The sequence below is a fragment of the Scyliorhinus canicula genome, chromosome 15 (assembly GCF_902713615.1).
Source record: "Scyliorhinus canicula chromosome 15, sScyCan1.1, whole genome shotgun sequence".
NCBI classification, from domain to species: Eukaryota; Metazoa; Chordata; class Chondrichthyes; order Carcharhiniformes; family Scyliorhinidae; genus Scyliorhinus; species Scyliorhinus canicula.
The window spans coordinates 26,611,235-26,631,012 of NC_052160.1; the positions used below are offsets into that span (position 1 = coordinate 26,611,235).

Here is a 19,778-nt window from a genome sequence, read left to right on the forward strand (position 1 = left end):
GGCATCAGACATTAAAGACAATGTTGAGGGCTTATTGTCAAGATTATCCAGAGGATTGGGATAAAGGAATTTCCGTCGTACTGTTTGCAATTAGGAATGCACCTAATGAATCAACCAAATTCAGTCCTTTTGAACTAATTTTTGGTCATGAGGTAAGAGGACCACTTAAATTGATTAAGGAAAGATTGGTAAGTGAGAAATCGGAAATTACGTTATTGGATTACGTGTCAAATTTTAGGGAACGATTAAATAGTGCAGATGAATTGGCTAGACAGCGTTTAAAAGGTGCACAGAATGTGATGAAACGGGTAGAGGACAAGAAATCCAAAGTTCATCGTTTTGCCAGGGGAGATAAAGTTTTAGTGTTGTTACCAGTGGTAGGTGAATCTTTAAAAGCTAGGTTTTGTGGACCTCATCAGATTGAAAGGAAATTAAGTGAGGTGAATTATGTGGTAAAAACGCCGGATAGAAGGAAAACTCACCGAATGTGTCATGTTAATATGCTTAAAAGGTACTTTGAAAAGGAAGGAGAGGAAAAGGAGGAGGTTTTAATGATTCTAACTTAGTGACGAACCAAATCCAGATGTCTGTGAATTTGACATACCTCAAATTAAATTGAAAAACGAGGATGTTCTTAAAAATTGGGATAAATTGTTCAGTTACCTTCCAGAGGAAAAACGAACTGACCTGAAAGAGTTATTGATACCACATGGGCACGTTTGTGGAGATAAATTGGGAAGTACTAAAATGGCTATCCATGATGTAGATGTGGGAAATGCTGTTCCAGTCAAACAACATCCGTACAGACTTAACCCTTTAAAATTGGCACAGGTTAACAAAGAGATTGAGAGTATGCTTAAAAATGGCATAATTGAAGTGGGTTGCAGCCAATGGAGCTCACCTATAGTGATGGTACCAAAACCAGACGGTATCCAACGGTTGTGTGTGGACTATAGAAAGGTTAATGCAGTTACAAGAACGGACTCTTATCCTATCCCACATTTGGACGATTGCATTTAGAAAGTGGGACAATCAGTTTTAATTTCCAAACTGGATTTACTTAAAGGTTACTGGCAGGTACCTTTATCCGAAAGGGCAAAGGAGATTTCAGCTTTTGTGACTCCAGATGGTATATACCAATTCAAAGCTATGCCATTTGGCATGAAAAACGCCCCAGCCACAGTTCAACGGTTAACGAACAAAGTCGTTTCAGGATTTCCCAATTGTGCGGTATACATGGATGATCTGGTAATTTTCAGCCAGACATGGAAAGAACATTTAAAACATCTGATGGAGTTATTCGATCGACTTCAGGAGACGGGTTTGGTGATAAGCCTAGCCAAAAGTGAATTTGGAAAAGCCCAAGTCACTTTCCTTGGCCATACAACTGGACAGGGTCGAATGGTCACACGGGATGTGAAAACAACAGTTATTGAGGTGTTTCCGATACCCTCAAGACGAAGGGAAATAATGCGATTTCTTGACATGAGTGGATTTGATCAAACATTTGTGCAAATGTTTTGTAGCGTGATTGCTCCACTGATGGACTTGCTGAAGAAACATCAAAAATTTCAGTGGATAGCGGACTATCAACAGGCAGTTGACAGCCTGAAAGCTGTGATAACTAATGCTCCTGTGTTGGAGAATTACAAGGGACTCTGTGATCAGATTGAACTACAGTATCTGACTTTAAAGAGACATGCCGAGGCGTAGAGAAATGGATGGATTGTTCAGAGACCTTCTTGTTCAAACAGACTGTCAATCGAGAAGGATTTCAGTTGGAAGAACAGGAAAACAATTGACTATATTATTATACCTCTTTGCATGTGTTGTTTTTTTTTTAAAGAAAGCATATATTTACTGTGTGCATTTCTTAAAGGATAGTGAAACGGTGAAGTTGATGGTTTATTTTTTTTCTTGGGGGGAGGTGTCATGTGAGAGTACCTTTAAGAAATGAGTGTTTATAAATGGGTGTATATATAAGTATCTGCAGTGAGAGTACCTTTAAGAAATGGGTGTTTATTGCTGCAATGATGTCCGAGAGTGGGTGGAGCTGGGCTGTCTGTCAGCTTTTTACTTTTGTTTTAGGCTGTTTGCTGCAGGGTGTGTTTTAGTTTTGTTTTCAGTAGAGCCAGACACAGCAGCTGTACTGGTGTTCTCTCTGCCATGAAAAGACTATCTCTTGATCATTTGGTGAATTCAGAATTATAAATGTTTTCAGTAGTGACTTTAACCTGATGTGCTTCTGTTAAAGGTTTTGTTTTTAAGTCGTATGGATGTTAAAAGGAAAGCTTAAAGGATTACTTAGTGTTGTATTCTTTGGGGGATGTATTTGAATTGCTGGTTGCTAAGATGTTTGCTGAATGTTTTTAAAAGGTTAACTTGAGTTCATAGAATAAACATTGTTTTGCTTTAAAAATACTTTTCCATTTCTGCTGCACCACACCTGTAGAGTGGGCCGTATGCTCCCCATACCACAATCTATTAAAGGTTGTGGGTCAGGTGAACTCCATGATACACTTTGGGGTTCTCTAAACCCTGGCCCATAACAATGGTCATTATCCAATGCATACAGCACTGCTGAGGAGAAAGCCCACTCACCTGCAGCAACTCAACTGCAAGCTGAGCCCTACCCAGCCACTCCAATCGCCATCGTTGAACGATGGTTTTCTATCATTTATCTCAGCTCCTCTGCACAGTACACAAATCAGGATCCTATGTTGAGCAAGATATCTATCTCAAGAAAAAACAAATATGAAATGTGCACCAAAATAAAGGATTACAAGGTGAGCGGAGTCAGAGTAGCGAAACGCAGCCAATCCTGTGCTCACATCACGAGACCCCCCCCCCCCCCAAGTCTCCCAAAGTCTATTTTAAAATATTGGTTCAACAATAAACAATAATCAGTAACAAATATTTTTTATTTTTTTTTAATAAATTTAGAGTACCCAATTATTTTTTCCAATTAAGGGGCAATTTAGAGTAGCCAACCTACCTATCCTGCACATCTTTGGGTTGTGGGGGTGAAACCCACGCAGACACGGGGAGAATGTCCAAACTCCACACGGACAGTGACCCAGGGCCGGGATTCGAACCCGGGTCCTCAGCGCCGTAGGCAGCAATGCTAACCACTGTGCCACTGTGCTGCCCATCAGTAACAAATATGTCAATCCCCATATCAATAACAACGATCCCATCCTCCCACCAATCCCCAAACATTAGCCCCCATGTTCACACTAACAAATGACAAAAAGGAATTAGGGATCCCCCATAGTCGCCATTAACACACCCAGCCCCCCCCCCCCCCAACCCTATCCCGACACGCCCCAACTTATGTTCGATGTTATCCAATTCTTGAAAGTGCATAATGAATAATGCCCATGAATTGTAGAACCCCTCCATCCTTCCCCTCAGTTCAAACTTAACCTTCTTAAGAGTCAAGAATTCCAACAGGTCCCCCCGCCACGCCAGGGCACAAGTTGGAGAGGTTGCTCTCCAACCTATCAGGATCCACCTTCGGGCGATTAACGAGGCGAAGGCTACAACATCTGCCTCCGCACCCGTTTCCAACCCTGGCTGGTCCGACACCCCGTATATGGCCTCCCGGAGGCCCGGGTCCAGTTTCACGTGCACCACTTTAGAAATTACCCTAAAAACCTCCTTCCAGTAATCCTCCAGCTTTGGACAGGACCAAAACAGATGAACGTGATTAGCAGGGCCCCCACCCTGCAACGTTCACACACATCTTCTACTCCTTCAAAGAATCGGCTCATCCTCACCCTTGTGAGGTGTGCTCTTAAGATGTATCAGCTCCAACCTCGCGCACGAGGTGGAGACATTCACTTTCCGGAGCACCTCACACCAGAATCCCTCCTCCATATCCTCTCCCAACTCTTCCTCCCACTTTGCTTTGATCCCTTCCAGTGGTGCCTTCTCCTTTTCCAAAATAGCTCCGTAAACCGCTGACACAACCCCGTTCTCCAGTCACCCTTTCGTCAGCACCTCCTCCAGCAATGTGGAGGCCAGCTCCACCGGGAAGCTCTGTATATCCTTTCTGGCAAAATCTCGAACCTACATGTTTCTAAACATTTCCCCTTGCGCCAGCCCATACTTCGCTTCCAGCTCCTTCAATCCTGCAAACCGACCCCTAAGAAACAAATCTTTTAGTGTCTTAATCTCCTTCTCCTCTCATTTCTGAAAATTTCCATCCCACCTCCCTGGCTCAAATCTGTGGTTCCCCCGAATCGGCATCTCCCTTGAACCTGCCTCCAACCCGAAATGTTGGCGAAACTGCCTCCAAATTCTCAATCAAGGTATTATTACCGGACTCCCTGAGTATTTCCCTGGGGCTATCGGGAGCGGCGCTGTTGCTAGTGCTTTCAATCCTGACCCCCAGCACAAACTCTCCTCCATTCTGACCCACTGGGAATCAACCCGTCTGACCCAGCTCCGCACCTTCTCCACATTCGCCACCCAGTAGTAATACATCAGGTTCGGAAGACCCAAACCCCCCTGCCTGCCTTCCCCCCTCTGTAGCAGCACCTTTCTATCTCCGGCCACCTTACCTCCCCATATGAACGAAGTAATCCTTCCCTCAATCTCTCTGAAAAAAGTATTTGGCAGGAAAATTGGCAGGCATTGAAAAATAAACAAAAATCGCGGCAACACGTTCATTTTAACCGCCTGCACCCGACCCGCCAGTGACAGAGGGAGACCCTTGCCAGATCATTCTCCCCACCAACGTAGAAATGTTGTACATGCGGAGCTGCCCCCACTCCTGGGCAACCTGCACCCCCAGGTACCTAAAGTGAGCCCCTGCCCTACTGAATGGCAGCCCCCCACCCCTGCCCGCACCCCCAGCCGAGACAAAATACTCACTCTTGTCAACATTTAGTTTGTACCCCGAGAAAGACCCAAACACTCAAAGCAGCTCCAATATCCCCCTATCGACACACTCGGTTCCGACACGTATAACAGCAAGTCATTGCCATATAATGACACCCTATGCTCTATTTCCCTCCCCCCCCCCCAGCACTATTCCTTTCCATACCCCCAAACGTCTTAATGCAATGGCCAACGGCTCAATCGCGAGTGCAAACAGCAGGGGCGACATAGGACACCCCTGTCTAGTCCCACAGTGGAGTGAAAAGTATCTCGAGCTGCTGTTGTTTGTGCGGACACTATGCTGACCATTCATGCATACTTTGCCTGAATGTCTCTATTGATGTGTATAATTTTACTTTTCTCATTTGGTTAGGTTTTTGATGGGTGCTTCCTGTGGAGGTGGAAACATGAAGGTAGACGACACAACATATGAAACCATGGGCCTGCGGCCCCGCCATGCATATTCCATACTTGATGTCAGAGATGTACAGGGTTACAGGTGAGGAACATTGTGACTGAACACAAACTGAAACTTTCCATCTGCTGTGGTGTAACAATCCCTGAAACCAGTTTAAATACCTTGAGACCCCCTCAGTAAGGAACAGACACTTTATGATCTTGCAAATGTTATGCCTACAGAGCTTCATCACTCCCTATTACCTCTGTAACCTCCTCCAATCCAACAAACCTCTGCAGTCCTCCAACTCCGGCCTGTTGCTCATCCCTGATGGTGGCTGTGCCTTCAGTGGCCTTGGCTGTGAACTCTGGAATTCCCTCCCTGAACCCCCAACCTCTGCCTCTTTCTCCTCCTATAAAATGCTTAAAACCTGCTTCTTTCACCAAGTTTTTTTGTCATTTTATATGACTCAGAGTCAATTTTGTTCTTATTCGGTTCATGTGTAGCACCTTGGAGCATTACACTCTGTTGAAAGTGCCATATAAAGGTATGTTATTGTTGTTGCCCTAGTCTGAATCTGGTCAGTTAGATTCAGGATAGAGGCAGGACCAGCACTCTATGTTATTAAATTTAATTGTGTTAGCAGTTTTTACAGCTTACCAGTAATTTTCACAATCTGCAAGCAAACCTTTTTGGTGTTTTCCTGTGCAAAGTACCTTGCTCAGCATGAGCTTTGGAAGATTGCGTGGCAGGCATTTAGAAAGACACATGTCACAAAGAGCCTTGGAATAGCAGACTCAGTTAATTTGCTCTTTGGGAAAGTGATGTTTTCTTTGATGTTTCTGTGCAGGCTTTTGAGACTGCGGAATCCGTGGGGCCGCTTTTCGTGGAGTGGGAACTGGTCGGACGATTGGCCGCATTGGCCACAGCACTTACGACATGAGCTGATGGCACATGGGAGCAGTGAGGGGGTGTTCTGGATGGAATACACTGACTTTATCAAGTAAGAGGACAGGCTTTGTGTGAAAAGTTGGAGCTCATCATACCTATCTATTCCCTTCTCCCTCATATGCTTGTATAGCTTCAGCAAATAACTCTGGTAGCAAGTTTCACATTTTTACTATTCTTTAGGTGAAGAAGAATCTTCTTCTGAATTCCCTGTTAGATTTCTTGATGTCTAAGTATGATGGCATTTTCTCTCTAATCCTTCCATAATTTTCCCTCAGTTTTTTTAGGAGAGACTTTGCCTGTCGGTCCATTCCTGATATGTATACCCAGGCATTTCTGGGATCATTCTTTTCTTTTTTTTTCTCTTTTAGAATACCCAATTATTTTTTCCAATTAAGGGGCAATATGGCGTGGCCAATCCACCTACCCTGCACATCTTTGGGTTGTGGGGGTTAAACCCACGCAGACATGGGGGGAATGGGCAAACTCCACACGGACAGTGACCCGGGGCCGGGATTCGAACCCGGGACCTCAGCGCCGTAGGCAGCAATGCTAACCACTGTGCTGCCCTTTCTGGGATCATTCTTGTAAATCATTTCTGCACGCACTCCAGTATCTCTTTATCATTTTTATAGTTTGCCGACCAGAACTGAAGTGTGGCCTAACCGAGGTTCAATACGAGTTCAAAATAATTTCCCTGGGCTGGATTCTCCGATTTTGAGGCTCTGTCCGGAGGATCCGTGGCGTTTTACGTGGCGCCACCGCAGCACCAATCCTCCAGTGTCTAGCGGCCGCGCCATATAAAATGCCCGGCCTCCACGAAATAAACAGCCTCTGAATGGCCAGGTCCATGGCCGCGTATGCACATGGCAACGACCTGCAGCAGTCGCCCAATATAACATGGTGCTGGCCGTACGTGGACCCTACTTGCCAGATAGTGCCCCCAGGCCACCCCCACCAGTCACCCCAGCCCTCACGGAGCCCCCTCCACCCCCGGCCAGCAGCACGGCTCCCGCCCGACTGTGGCAGCACTGGACACAGTCCGCAGCTGCCATGCCAGGTTCCCAACCACTGAGACCACATGTCAACCGTGCGGTCGGGAACTCGAAGCATTGGGGGAGGGCTTTCAGGTAACGTCCTGAGGCCATCCCAACGGCGTGTGGCGCGTGCCGCAATGATGCCGTTTTGGAGGGGTCGGAGCATGCTTAACCTGCGTAAAACAAGTGCCGCCTCCAATTGGGTCATAAAAATGGATTCTCCGCCCGATCGCCGATTACGAAATTGCCGTTGGGAAATGGAGAATCCCGCCCCCTAATTTTCAATTTTTTCCATCGAGCTCGTGCCTGGTTTGTTTTTTTAATGGTATTGTTAACCTGTGGTGCAATTTTTAGTGATTGGTGTATTTGAATTCTGAGACCCCTTTGTTCCTGACCTAGATATGCACAAGTAATAAATTACCTCCCTAATTTTCCCACCAAAATGTGTTACCTCACATCTATCAGTGCTGAACATTATTTATCAATTATTTGCCCATTCTGCAAGCTTATTAATGTCCTCCTGTAATTTGTCCTGCAATCCTCGTCAATATTGACTATCCCCCTAATTTGACGTCACCCAGAAATTCAGAAATTGTGTCTCAGAAGTCCAAATAATTAGTAAATTATGAACATCAGCAGTCCCAGCACTAAACCTTTTGGAACACCACTTCCCACCTTCTCTCACTCTATATCTTTCCACCCTCTCCTTTCTGTCTTGAAGCCAACTAGCAATCCATTCTGCCACTTGTCCTGTGAATTCACTACCCTATTATGCAGCAGCTTATTGAGGCTTCTGAAAATCCACGTAAATTATATCGACATTTACATAACTGCCAATACTTATTATCAGTATCACACACCCCAAGGAAAACATTCTTTTCAGTCCTTGGGCATGATTCAACTAAATGGGAACAAGGTACCATACCGAGCGCGTTTAGACAAGTATCTCCCAGCACTCAGCGGCAAGAAACACATGGCTATACAACGTCACTCGCGCGTTAAATAGGGGGCCTCAGCGGGGAACTGCGGCCGAGGTCGCATATAGCCCTATTTTCTACATCGAGGAACTCCACTGGCCGGAACTCCTCAGTTTAGCGAGGGATGCCGTCCCGATCTCCGAGGCTCCCTACGTGACTCCCAAACCCAGTCCCAAACAGGGGATGGTTTAGCACACTGGGCTAAATCGCTGGCTTTTAAAGCAACCCAGGCAGACCAGCAGCACGGTTCAGTTCCCGTACCAGCTTCCCCGAACAGGCGCCGGAATGTGGCGACTAGGGGCTTTTCACAGTAACTTCATTGAAGCCTACTCGTGACAATAAGCGATTTTCATTTTCAATCTCTAAGCCACAATGCACAGTGCGAGAGTCCTCGCCCGCACCCGCACAGCGCACTCCTGGCCTGACCGCCAGCACACAGAAAATACCCACTTGGCACCTTGGAGGTGGCAACCTGGCACCCTTGCACTGTCATGTGGCACCTTGGCAGTGCCAGGCTGGTACACAGGTGACACCGCTAGGCAATATCAGAGTAGCACCTTACCAAAGGGCATGCACCTGGGGGCCTCCAATCCTCTGGGAGACTACCATAAGTGCAATTCCTTCTAGTCCCCGCACGTGGGGACAAGAGCTGAACAGCACGCACCAGAGATCTCCAAAACGAAGGGGATAGATCCCAACGTCTCAGGAATCTCACATTAGAGTGAGACTAGCTGACTCGCTTTAATGTACAGATTTAATATGCAGATTGCTAAAATGTGATTTACATCGCAATGTCTTGTGAGATCGCGTTTAATCTCGCAAGGTGGGGCAGCACAGTGGCGCAGTGGGTTAGCCCTGTTGCCTCACGGCACCCAGGTTCGATCTTGGGTCACTTTCCGTGTGGAGTTTGCACATTCTCCCCGTGTTTGCGTGGGTTTCACCCCCACAACCCAAAGATGTGCAGGGTAGGTGGATTGGCCATGCTAAATTGCCCCTTAATTGGAAAAAATGAATTGGGTACTCTAAATTTTAAAAAAATAAACCACCCTCCTTTAACTCGCACCTGTTGGAAGGTTGTAGTCTGTGCATGAATATTATGACCAGCCCAATTGACATTGGGCACTGAGTGATTGAATGAAGATTCATTACTTGTCTGTGCTTCCGTTATAAGAGAGGCAGTGAGTAAAGCCCAGGCGCTGACCAGGTGGGTTGGCTGGCAGAGTTCAGTCAGAGAATTCTCTGAACCACATTTTATTCTTTCTATTATTGTTGTTTAAAGGATTATTTGGGTGCAGTTTACTAGCCTTTTTCTGCCAGGGACTGTATGCTGGAGGGAGACTCAAAACAGCAGAACCAGAGACAAAACAATTTTTTTTTACAATCTCCCTCTGAGTTTGTATAAGCTTTGCTTTGGTTTCTGATGTCAGTTAGAATCCTTGGTGATGAGGCACCATCCTCTACAGCACACTCCCAGGCAACTAGAACCACACGTTTTGCAAATGATGCTGCTTAATAGAATGCATGCGTTGGAACATGATGAAATTAAATAGGCTGGTTGTGGAGTGGAAGTGATTTACAAGTAATGAGAGCTTCTGCTGGTTTATGTATGACCTCTATGCAGCTCACTGGGCTGGAATGCTGAAATCTGGGCATGAATCCAAACCAGACATATGGGCCGAGAGTTGTCCCTTGCCAGTGGCTGCTCAAAGATGGAACTGTAATAAGTTACAGCAACTTCAAGCAGCTCCTAATCAAACAAAAAGGGCAGGATTTTGTCTACAGATACAAAAGTACATCATCTTGGAGCATTCCCCTTGGGAAACACACTCATGTCATGGTGCTGAGGGGGAAAAAAACATATTTCAGCCTTATCTGCCATTCCTTACAGGCTGACCGCATTGTTGGTCAATGGAGATGGCAAGTCCCAGCAAGTGGGGGGGAGTAATTAAGAAAAACAAGCCGGGGTGACCTTGAGCATAGATATTGCTGTATTCTTTAAATTAACTGCTTCCTTTAATGTAACACCTAAGCAACTCATGTTTTCTGGACTCAGTTAATATTTGATCTCCTGCACAGCCCTAAGTTTGGAAACTTGTATCTAGTTTTAGCTTTGAAGAGGTTCCTTTAATTCAGTGATTTAACAGTAAGTTTTTTTTAAGGATTTGTGCTGCAGCAAAATCTTACCCAAGTTCAACTCAATGCAGACAACACATAAGCTTGAAGGAGGATCTATCTTCAGCTCAGCATTTATGATTCATTTATTTATGATTCATTTATTTATAACTACCAGTTACTTTTGAAAGTGGAAGATAGGTATTCAAGTATTGGCAGTCCAAGTGGTTTGGAGGTGTTTAAGGAGTTGGAGTTATTTGAATCACAGAGTCAAATTAGAGTTTGAAATTTGATATATTCCAGACAGCATCACTCCAGCAGCGATTTATAAAATGTGAGGAAAGATATATAATTTATTTACAGGGGAATACTGTAGCATTTAGATTTTGATTATTTACCCTTTTGAGGGACAATATAAATAACTTGTTTAGCTGTAGTGCTTACAGGGAGTCAAGATAAATGCAGTTTTCAGATGAAGCAGGATAAGAAAGAGGGAAGATATTTAATTACCTCCAAATCGGGTTGGGGGGGGAAGGAAAAGGGAATAGTGACTGACTCAGCATGTTGGAGTTGATACGGGTGATGAAATTTCGGTGTGGGAGAGTTGACAAAAGTACATCTCAGCAAAATGTGAGTATATTATATAAACAGGAGATTTGATTGAAACAAGGACAGTTAAAGACCTTAGCAGGGAGTTTACCTAACCTGGCCAGAGACTTGAAGTGTGTAGTTTATAGGTGCCAATCTCCACCTCTGTTATGCCCTGTCTGTACCGAGTTGTCAGTGTAAAATAACACATCACGTTGTGCACCATTGCTGTTGATTGGGTATGTAAGCACATAGCCTGCAAAGATAGATATTTTAACCATCTATCATGCAGATTTGTGTTTGATCTGCAAGCATCATTAAGCGGCAGTGGGTGTCGATAAAGCCAAATAAATCATGTGAAAACCAGGGAGTTCTACTTGTCAGAACTCTTGGAGCATAGCCCAAGTCAGCCCTGTATTATAAGCTTCATTAGCCTCAGTGTATATATACATTCAATAACATTGCTTTCATCCCTTTTGTTCAGTAGTCTGATAAACTATTGACAAATATTGGTTGCGGTAATTTCACATTATTACTTTTTTTCTCACACCCAGTTCCTTAGAGGAAATGGGGATGACAGGTTTTGCAAATAGCAAGGCCCCACAAAACAGATGAATGAATAACCAGGTGATATGTTTAGTTGGTAGGATAATACTGGTTAAGCGAGAAATGTTGGCCAGTACAATGGGAACATTCCCTGTACTTCACCTCATTACATCCCTGTGACAGAATCATCCAAAATGGGTGGGGTCTGCTCCTACCTATATGCTGAAAATATCCAGTTCTACATCTCCAGCATCTCTCTTCCCTCTGCTGCCACTACCCTGTCAGATCATTTGTCTGGGGTGGGCCACAACTTCTTCCAGTTGAATGTTGAGAAGTTGACTGCCATCATCCTTTCTACAAACTCCTTGGACCCCCTTATAATTCAGCAAGCTTATTTACTGAGTAGCAGACGTACAAAAGTCCAGACAAGTCTCGGGTTTAATTCCCGGTCTGTAGGTCAGTCATGGTTCTGATTCCTGAATGTTATCTTGTGAAAGTTGCTGGAGGTGCATGAATCAGCTGGAGAAAAGATCAGGCTTGGCTCTCCCCATCCCAATAATGAAAACACTCCTAACATCCCCCCCAATTGCTGGTGACTTGTTGATGGTTGAGCCACGCATGGTGTTACACCCCAGTAATGATTCAGCATCTTCCGAAATGAAGGGCAAATACATTGTTAGAATACTTTATCAGCCTTATCCCAATAATCTTTCAGGTATTTTGATTCTGTCGACATTTGTAAAATTAACTCTGATTGGCATGAAGTCCGACTTATGGGGATGTTTCCAAATCGAACCAATGGGCCAATAACTGTAACTGCACTGACTGTGCTCGATCTCACCGTGCTGGAGTTTCAACTGTTTCAGGAAGGAAGCAGGTAAGATAATCAGCAAACGGTTCCCACTAAATGCAGCCAATTTCTCTCCCAACTTTGTCTTTTTGTTGTAATGTGTAACTCATCTTTTTCCACACTCCTACACATCCCTGTCACCATATTGTAAATGATCATTCCCTTTCTCATTGATTCCATTTACAAGGTAGCATTGTCTCAGTCTTCAATCACTTTCTTCACTATTCATTTGTAAGAATAAACTTATTTTTCAACAAAAATTCCCGTACCATTGCCTCAGGTGATTGTAAGATATTTATTCTTACAAGTCAACCAAGTCAGAACAGGCACTTGCCATCACCACAAAGACACCTATTGGTCAGAGTTTGCAATGACATTATATCTGTTCACATGACAATTTTGTGTTTCTGGCAAACTGAGCAAAGCTATAACGTCATCCTTAATATTGTTAGGTTTGCTATTAGGAATGCCTGGTATTGTGTTACTGATGTGAGTATCAACCCACTAATCACCAGTATTGATAGGAACAAGAGGAGGCCATTCAACTCCTCGAGCCTGTTTCGCTATTCACTTAGATCATTGCTGATCTGACTCAATAGAAAGGTTTGGTGATGGTGACAATTGCCTTCCAGGTGAAGATTTAATGCATTGAAAGTGTGGGTAGAGCCTGCAGTCTGAAAAAAAACTGCTGCATCTAAACTTTGCAAGCCCTCCAGACTACAAATTGAGTGAAGGGCTGTGACTAGTGGTGTTTCACAAGGATCAGTGCTGGGTCCTTTGTTGTATATATAAATGATTTGGAGGGAAATGTAACTGGTCTGACTAGTAAATTTGTGGGCAACACAAAGGTTTGTGCAATTGCTGATAGTGATGAGGACTGTCAGAAGATACAGCAGGATATAGATCGGTTAGAGACTTGGGCAGAGAGTTGGCAGATGGAGTTTAATCTGGACAAATGTGAGGTAACACATCTTTGAAGGTAGAAAATATACAGCAAATGGCAGAACCCTTAAGAGTATTGACAGGCAGAGGGATCTGGGTGTGCAGGTCGACAAGTCACTGAAAGTTGCAATGCACGTCAAGAAGGTATATGACATGTTTGCCTTCATCGGACGGGGCATTGGGTATGAAAATCAGCAAGTCATGCTGCAGCAGTATAGAACTTTAATTAGGGGGCGGCATGGTGGTGCAGTGGTTAGCACTGTTGCCTCACGGCGCTGAGGGCCCAGGTTCGACCCCGGCCCCGGGTCACTGTCCGTGTGGCGTTTGCACATTCTCCCTGTGTCTGCGTGGGTCTCACACCCACAGCCCAGAGATGTGCAGGGTAGGTGGATTGACCACGTTAAATTGCCCCTTAATGGACATAAAAGAATTGGGTAATCTAAATTTATTTTTAAAAATAGAACCTTAGTTAGGCTACACGTGGAATATAGTGTTCAATTCTGGTTGCCATTCTACCAGGAGGGTACACAAGAGGTTTACCAGGTGTTGCCTGGTATGAAGGGTGCTAGCTATGAGTAGAGATTGGATAAACTTGGTTTGTTCTCACTGGAACAACATAAGTTTGAGGGGCGACTTGATAGCAGTCTACAAAATTACAAGGGGCATGGACAGAGTGTATAGTCAGAAGCTTTTTCCTAGGGTGGAAGAGGTACATAGGTTTACGGTGCGAGGGACAAAGTTTAGAGATGTGTGAGGGAAGTATTTTACACAGAGGATAGTAGGTGCCTGGAACCCGCTGCCGGAGGAGGTGGTGGAATAGTGTTGTTTAAGGGATGTTTTGACCAATACATGAATAGCATGGGAATAGAGGAATATGGGCCCCAGAAGTGTTAAAGATTTTCGGTTAAAAGGACAGCATGGTCAGTGCAGGCTTGGAGGGCCGAAAGGCCTGTTCCTGTGCTGTACTTTTCTTTGATCCCAGAAATGTTCTTTGTTCCCAGAAAGGGAAACATTACAGGAAACTCCCCGTGTTTTTGTATTAATAATAGAATTTTGCTTTGTTCACTCTCTAGGGTCCCATGCAAGTGTTGTTATGAGGCATTTGTGGATACTCACCCACTGATTCTTTCCATTTGTGTTGTAGACGATCAGACACATCAGACAGCCATTTGCTGGATCTGTGTATCATGGTGTTTCGAGCTTCCTTCTCCAGTGGTAACAAGCTGACCCTGGGCAAACTGATGGCGCACAGCAAGCGAGCAGTGAAGAAATTTGTGGGCTGTGATGTGATACTGGAGCCAGGAGAGTATGCGGTCGTGTGCTGTGCTTTTAACCACTGGCAAATGTCAATGTCCGGCATACCATCGCCATCGCCGTCACTGTCACCAGTAACAGGTAAGGATTAGGAAGCCAGGAGCTGTCTAACCAGTCCACCAACCAACATCCGAACTTTGTGTGATTCTAGTCCAATCGCTGTAACATTAGTGTATTAGATTCCTGTCCTTGAGTGAACCCCATTGCAGGGGCATTGGTTTGAACTTGATGAGTGAGTAGAGATGAAAATGAGGGTAATATATACCGGCTACCAATCAAATCACCGCTCCACGCCAGCACAAACAACCCTTCCAACTTACCATACAACAGGACAGGCAACAGAAATTTCAGCTGACACTGTTGTGTGTGTCCAATAAATCAAACACTTCACCAACAAAAGAAAGGTTAACAGTAAATCTGAATAATTTTGATTTTTATACATGTTTTAATAATAATAATCTTTATTGTCACAAGTAGGCTTACATTAACACTGCAATGAAGTTACAATGAAAAACCCCTAATCGCCACACTCCGGCGCCTGTTCGGGTACACGGAGGGAGAATTCAGAATGTCCAAATTACCTAACAGTACGTCTTTCGGAACTTGTGGGAGGAAACTGGAGCACTCGAAGGAAACTCACGCAGACACTGGGAGAACGTGCAGACTGCACAGACAGTGACCCAAGCCAGAAATCAAACATGGGACCCTGGCGCTGTGAAGCAACAGTGCTAACCACTGTGCTACCGTGCTGCCCTATATTTGGCACGCAGCATTCTGCACCCTACATGTTTCCGAATTTGTTTGTGCCAAGAGAGCATGATCCAAGGGGAGCATTCAGTGGGAGTTGAGAGGGTGAGGATGGATTTTGTAACCTGGTTGTACCAACTTTAGCCTTTTCCTGAACATTCCAACAGCCCTATCACCGGCCTCCCTCAACTTTCACTTTACAGTATTAACCCCCACCCTGTAACATTTAGCATGCTGACTGATACAGTAACTCTGTTCATTACAGTGCCACTCCCCATGTAATATCTTGACATATCCATTGTTGTGATTTGTTTGAAAAAAAAACATTTGATAGCCTATAATCTCCGCGATTTAACATTCTGAGATTACTGCAAAGTGCCTGGAGCGTTACTATTGAGTAGCAATGCGGTCTACTGCCTCCTCACCTGTGGATCTCAGCAGACCTCAAACTCATTATCTCTCTATCTTTGTTAATGGAATGTCTCCACAGCAAGGACTCATCATGGCTTCTTCCCTTCTCCCCTTCCCCGGCAGTGCTAATTGTCAGTCCTGGCTCAGTGGCAGCTCCCTCCCCTCTGAGACAAAAGCTCTTGGATTCAAGTTCCACTCCAGGCACTTGAGCACATAATGTATGGGCTGATAGTTCAGTGCCAGCACAGAGGCAAAGCTGCACTCTATTTTCAATTAGATATTAAACCGTGGTCTTGTTTGCTTGTTCAGATCCATTGAAAGATGCCATTGTCACTATTGGAAGAAGAGCGGGGGGAATTATCCCTGGTACCTTGGCCAAGATTTAACCCTTAGCCAACATCTTTCATCAGTGAAGGTTTCTTTGTATGTGGCTGTGGTGTTAATGTCACGTTTGCAGCAGCATTTCATTAAGCGCCATCAATGATGTACAGTGACTTCACTCATGGAGTCTTGTTACTTGTTCCTAGGTGTTTCAAGCCCTACCAGCAGTGGCAGATGTACCCCAGAGTTCCCTGGACATATTTTGGCCGTGTACAGCTCCAAACTCGTCATGGTGGAACAGATCAATACTCAGCCAACAACACTGGCCGATGCAGTCATTCTACTGACTGAGCACAAAGGAGAGAGGCATGAGGTAGGAGAGCCCACTGTAAGTGGGACACATTCTGGTCAGCCCGCAAAGCTCATCGAGCCACTGTCTCTGACCCACACAGATCAGGAAAGCCCCAGCCTGTATCTCAGGCCTACATCACAATTCACACCTCTTAGGCACTTCATTGGATGTAGTACATTTTGGGACCTCCTGAGGTTCTGAAAGGTACTATAGAAATACAAGTTATTTTATTTAATTATCTGTGCTAAATAGTTTGACCTTTTACTCGTTCTTCAGACTGAAACCTCACACAACCAAGTTTGCACTGTTGAATTTTTGCTGCAAGATTAATGTGATCTCTGATGCTCCCCCCCTTACTTTTGAACAGGGTCGTGAGGGGATGACCTGTTATTACTTGACCCACGGATGGGCAGGATTGATTGTGGTGGTGGAGAATCGTCATGACAAATACTACCTGCATGTATCATGTGACTGTTCCGACAGCTTCAACGTAGTCTCAACTCGTAGTAGTTTGAAAACAACCGACAGTGTGCCACCATTGCACAGGTATGGGGACTCCGAGACAGGTGAAGTTACTGGGGTTTCCACAGAGTAGGATCCTATTGATGGTTCCCTGACTGACCCCTTACCCTCATCAAGCTTCACTTGAGGAGACTGCAACCATTTCTTTTTTGCTAAGTTATTTGGCCAGAGATTAAGCAGCCAGATATCCCCTGGCTCATCCAGTTTGCACCTGAACTCAAACTGTTCCAGACATTACAATGGGGACTTGTCTCAGTATTAAATGAGGGCTGATTGTGCAGACACTGCATGTGGTTTGGTATTGAACCATTCTGGCCAGGTTCAGTCCCTGGTCGGTGTTGAGACAGATAGCCCAACCACATTTTTAAGCTGGGGAATGAAAATAATCAGCTTGACCTTCCCCTCCTGACTAGAGAGTGGAGGTGAAGGTGGAGGGAAGGGAGGAGGTTGCTGGATTGTAGGGATGGAGAAACTTGGAGGAGAGAGTGGATTGGGCAGTTAAGTGTTGGGACCAGCTTTTGTCTGTTTCTATGAAAATACCTGAATGAAATATATATTTTTAAGAAGTCTTGGGACCAGAAATTGTATAAAGTCCAATGCAGCCGCAAACCAAAGGCAGAGAGGTGGGAAATTAAGAGGACAGTTGAGGCTGAGTGGGGTAGCCTAAAGCTTTGCACCTTGCTCTGTGCCCCAGCTGTTGAGCAAGGGGATGAATCTACGATAATCTCGCTGACTGTGTTTTTCCCCACAGACAGGTGCTGGTGGTGTTATCACAGCTGGAAGGAAATGCCGGTTTCTCCATCACTCACCGTCTGGCTCATCGCAAAGCAGTTCAACACTCTCTGGGAGAATGGTCCTCCACAAAAGGGACACACAGCCCCCCCCTCACCCCTGATGTTGCTGGTCTGCACAATCCAAGGCCCCTGTGATGGTATCGCCTGTTCCTGCACAACCTCCCTCCGCTGTGGTTGAAAATGCGTCGAATGATGAGAGCCATTTATGAGAGCTCCATCCCTCTTTATATATTGATTTTTTTTAAAGAGTCAATGCACTGTTCCTGCTCCCACTCTCATCGTCAGGAAGGGGAGATCTATTAGCCCAATACCCCAGCTAAACCAGAATAGATCCAGGCTGCAAAGCCCAGGCTTTGAGCTAATCTAGAGAGACTTTCTGGTTATGATTGATGACCGGAGGAGACTCAACATGGAAGCCAACCCAAAAAGCTGTAGCAATAGCTGTATGTGAGCAGTGGACAGCTGCCCATGCAATCCAGCCCAGACCTAAATCCTCCCCAGTATCTCCAAGCTCTGGTCATCTCTCCATGCACTTGGTAATCCCTCTGTCCTGTTAAAACTCTTCCCCTTCCACCTCCTGCCATTATTAAAGTGACGGCCTCAGTTCGTCCTGGATCAGGTGCTGAAATCGAACTCAACCCTTCCGTACTCTGCCAACTCAATATTACAACCTGATCACCTCTCCAGAGAAAAGCATAATAGATGCTGCTTGACCTGCCGAGTATTTCCTGCAGTTTCTGATTTTATCTCTCTCCACAATTGATCCACTTTCAGTCTTTCTGCAGTCCCCCCACTGTCTTGTCTCCTGACCCACAACTACACACAGATCTAGTGCAGCAAATATATACAGTCAGCACTCTGACTGTGACTTCCTGCCTTTTACTTGAAAACAGTGGGTCAGGGGTTGGGGAGTGGAGGGTCACTGAGCACAAGTTAGAGGTCAGGGCTGAGGGCCAGTGAGCCTAGATCAGAGGTTGGGGGAGGGGGTCAATGAGCCAGGGTCAGGAACATTCAGCTAACCTTGAAGTCTCCTCAGGTTATTAGACTGATTCAGGTGAATTGTTTGTTATCTAAAGGCGCAGTTGGTACTTTGCTGGAGTTCTAAAGTTACCATAAACCTGTTATCTTGAACAATTTCACATGCAAACACTGGGCCAAACACACAGAACAGTAAGTTTAAAGGAACCTCATCGAACTGAACACATATAATGTGATAATGTTAGCAATGACAGTAATCCTGTGCGCCTGGGTGCTGAAAGATGTTGAACGTGTGAGGGCTGTAAATCTGAACCTGTTTTTATTGCGTTTGTTCTTACAAAAATAGTGATTTTTTAAACAATCCTTTGTCCAATAGACAAATTTTCTCAGTCCCACAGTTCAGAAAGAACAGTAAGTCTGGCCAGAATTTTCCAGCCCTGTGGGTCTGACTGGGATTTTCCATACACGCTGTGGTGAGCTCCGCTATGGGCTTGTCTGGGATTTTCCGTACATGCCGTGGTGAGCTCTGCTGTGGGTCTGGTTGGGATTGTCCGACTTTCCTGCGCTGAGACCCACTGTGGGTCTGGTTGGGATCTTCCAGCCCTGCTGTGGTGAACCCACTGCGGCCCAGCAGAAATCCATTGACTTTCAGTGGGACCGGATGATCCTGGCTATAGGCCAAGGCAACTGGTGACTGAAACACAGACAGAATTGGATGTGATTCCCAAATCCTCAGTAACATCCATGATCTATGTATTAAATGTAGCATTCAGTGCCACATAAGAAATGGAGGAATAATAGAATCTCCAAGTACACAATCCCTGGAATCTCTCGAAATAAAGAGTTCTCTTGCTCTAATCAGAGACCCTGCTTAAAAACTGCCCATTCATGCCTGGATCCTGCCTTTGTTCCAATTTTAGTCATTCATTTAAAGTGGGATGTTAAATTTTACTGATTTTCTTTCTAATGGAGTTTTTTTTAAAGTTTGAATTATAAATGGAAATAGGTTCCTGTGCCAGCTTATTCTCAGACCCACCAATCCATTGACATCTCAACTC

General features: G+C 45.0%; 1 protein-coding gene and 1 long non-coding RNA gene across 11 annotated transcripts in view; one reads left to right on the forward strand and one right to left on the reverse strand.

The window, feature by feature from the left end:
• Positions 1 to 17,983, forward strand: part of capn15 (calpain 15) — a 378,220-nt gene extending 360,237 nt beyond the window's left edge. For 9 of the 10 annotated variants that reach the window (XM_038821112.1, XM_038821115.1, XM_038821114.1 and 6 more), the window contains 7 exons: positions 5,258 to 5,383; positions 6,132 to 6,284; positions 12,205 to 12,366; positions 14,426 to 14,676; positions 16,281 to 16,447; positions 16,794 to 16,972; positions 17,700 to 17,877. In XM_038821112.1, the coding sequence (XP_038677040.1) occupies positions 5,258 to 5,383; positions 6,132 to 6,284; positions 12,205 to 12,366; positions 14,426 to 14,676; positions 16,281 to 16,447; positions 16,794 to 16,972; positions 17,700 to 17,877 (1,216 nt within the window). Of the gene's footprint in view, positions 1 to 5,257; positions 5,384 to 6,131; positions 6,285 to 12,204; positions 12,367 to 14,425; positions 14,677 to 16,280; positions 16,448 to 16,793; positions 16,973 to 17,699 lie in introns of all 10 variants that reach the window. The other variant, XM_038821109.1, reaches the window with a different exon arrangement.
• LOC119979113 overlaps positions 1 to 19,778 on the reverse strand; it is a 64,325-nt gene that overhangs the window by 15,522 nt on the left and 29,025 nt on the right. The window lies entirely within an intron of this gene.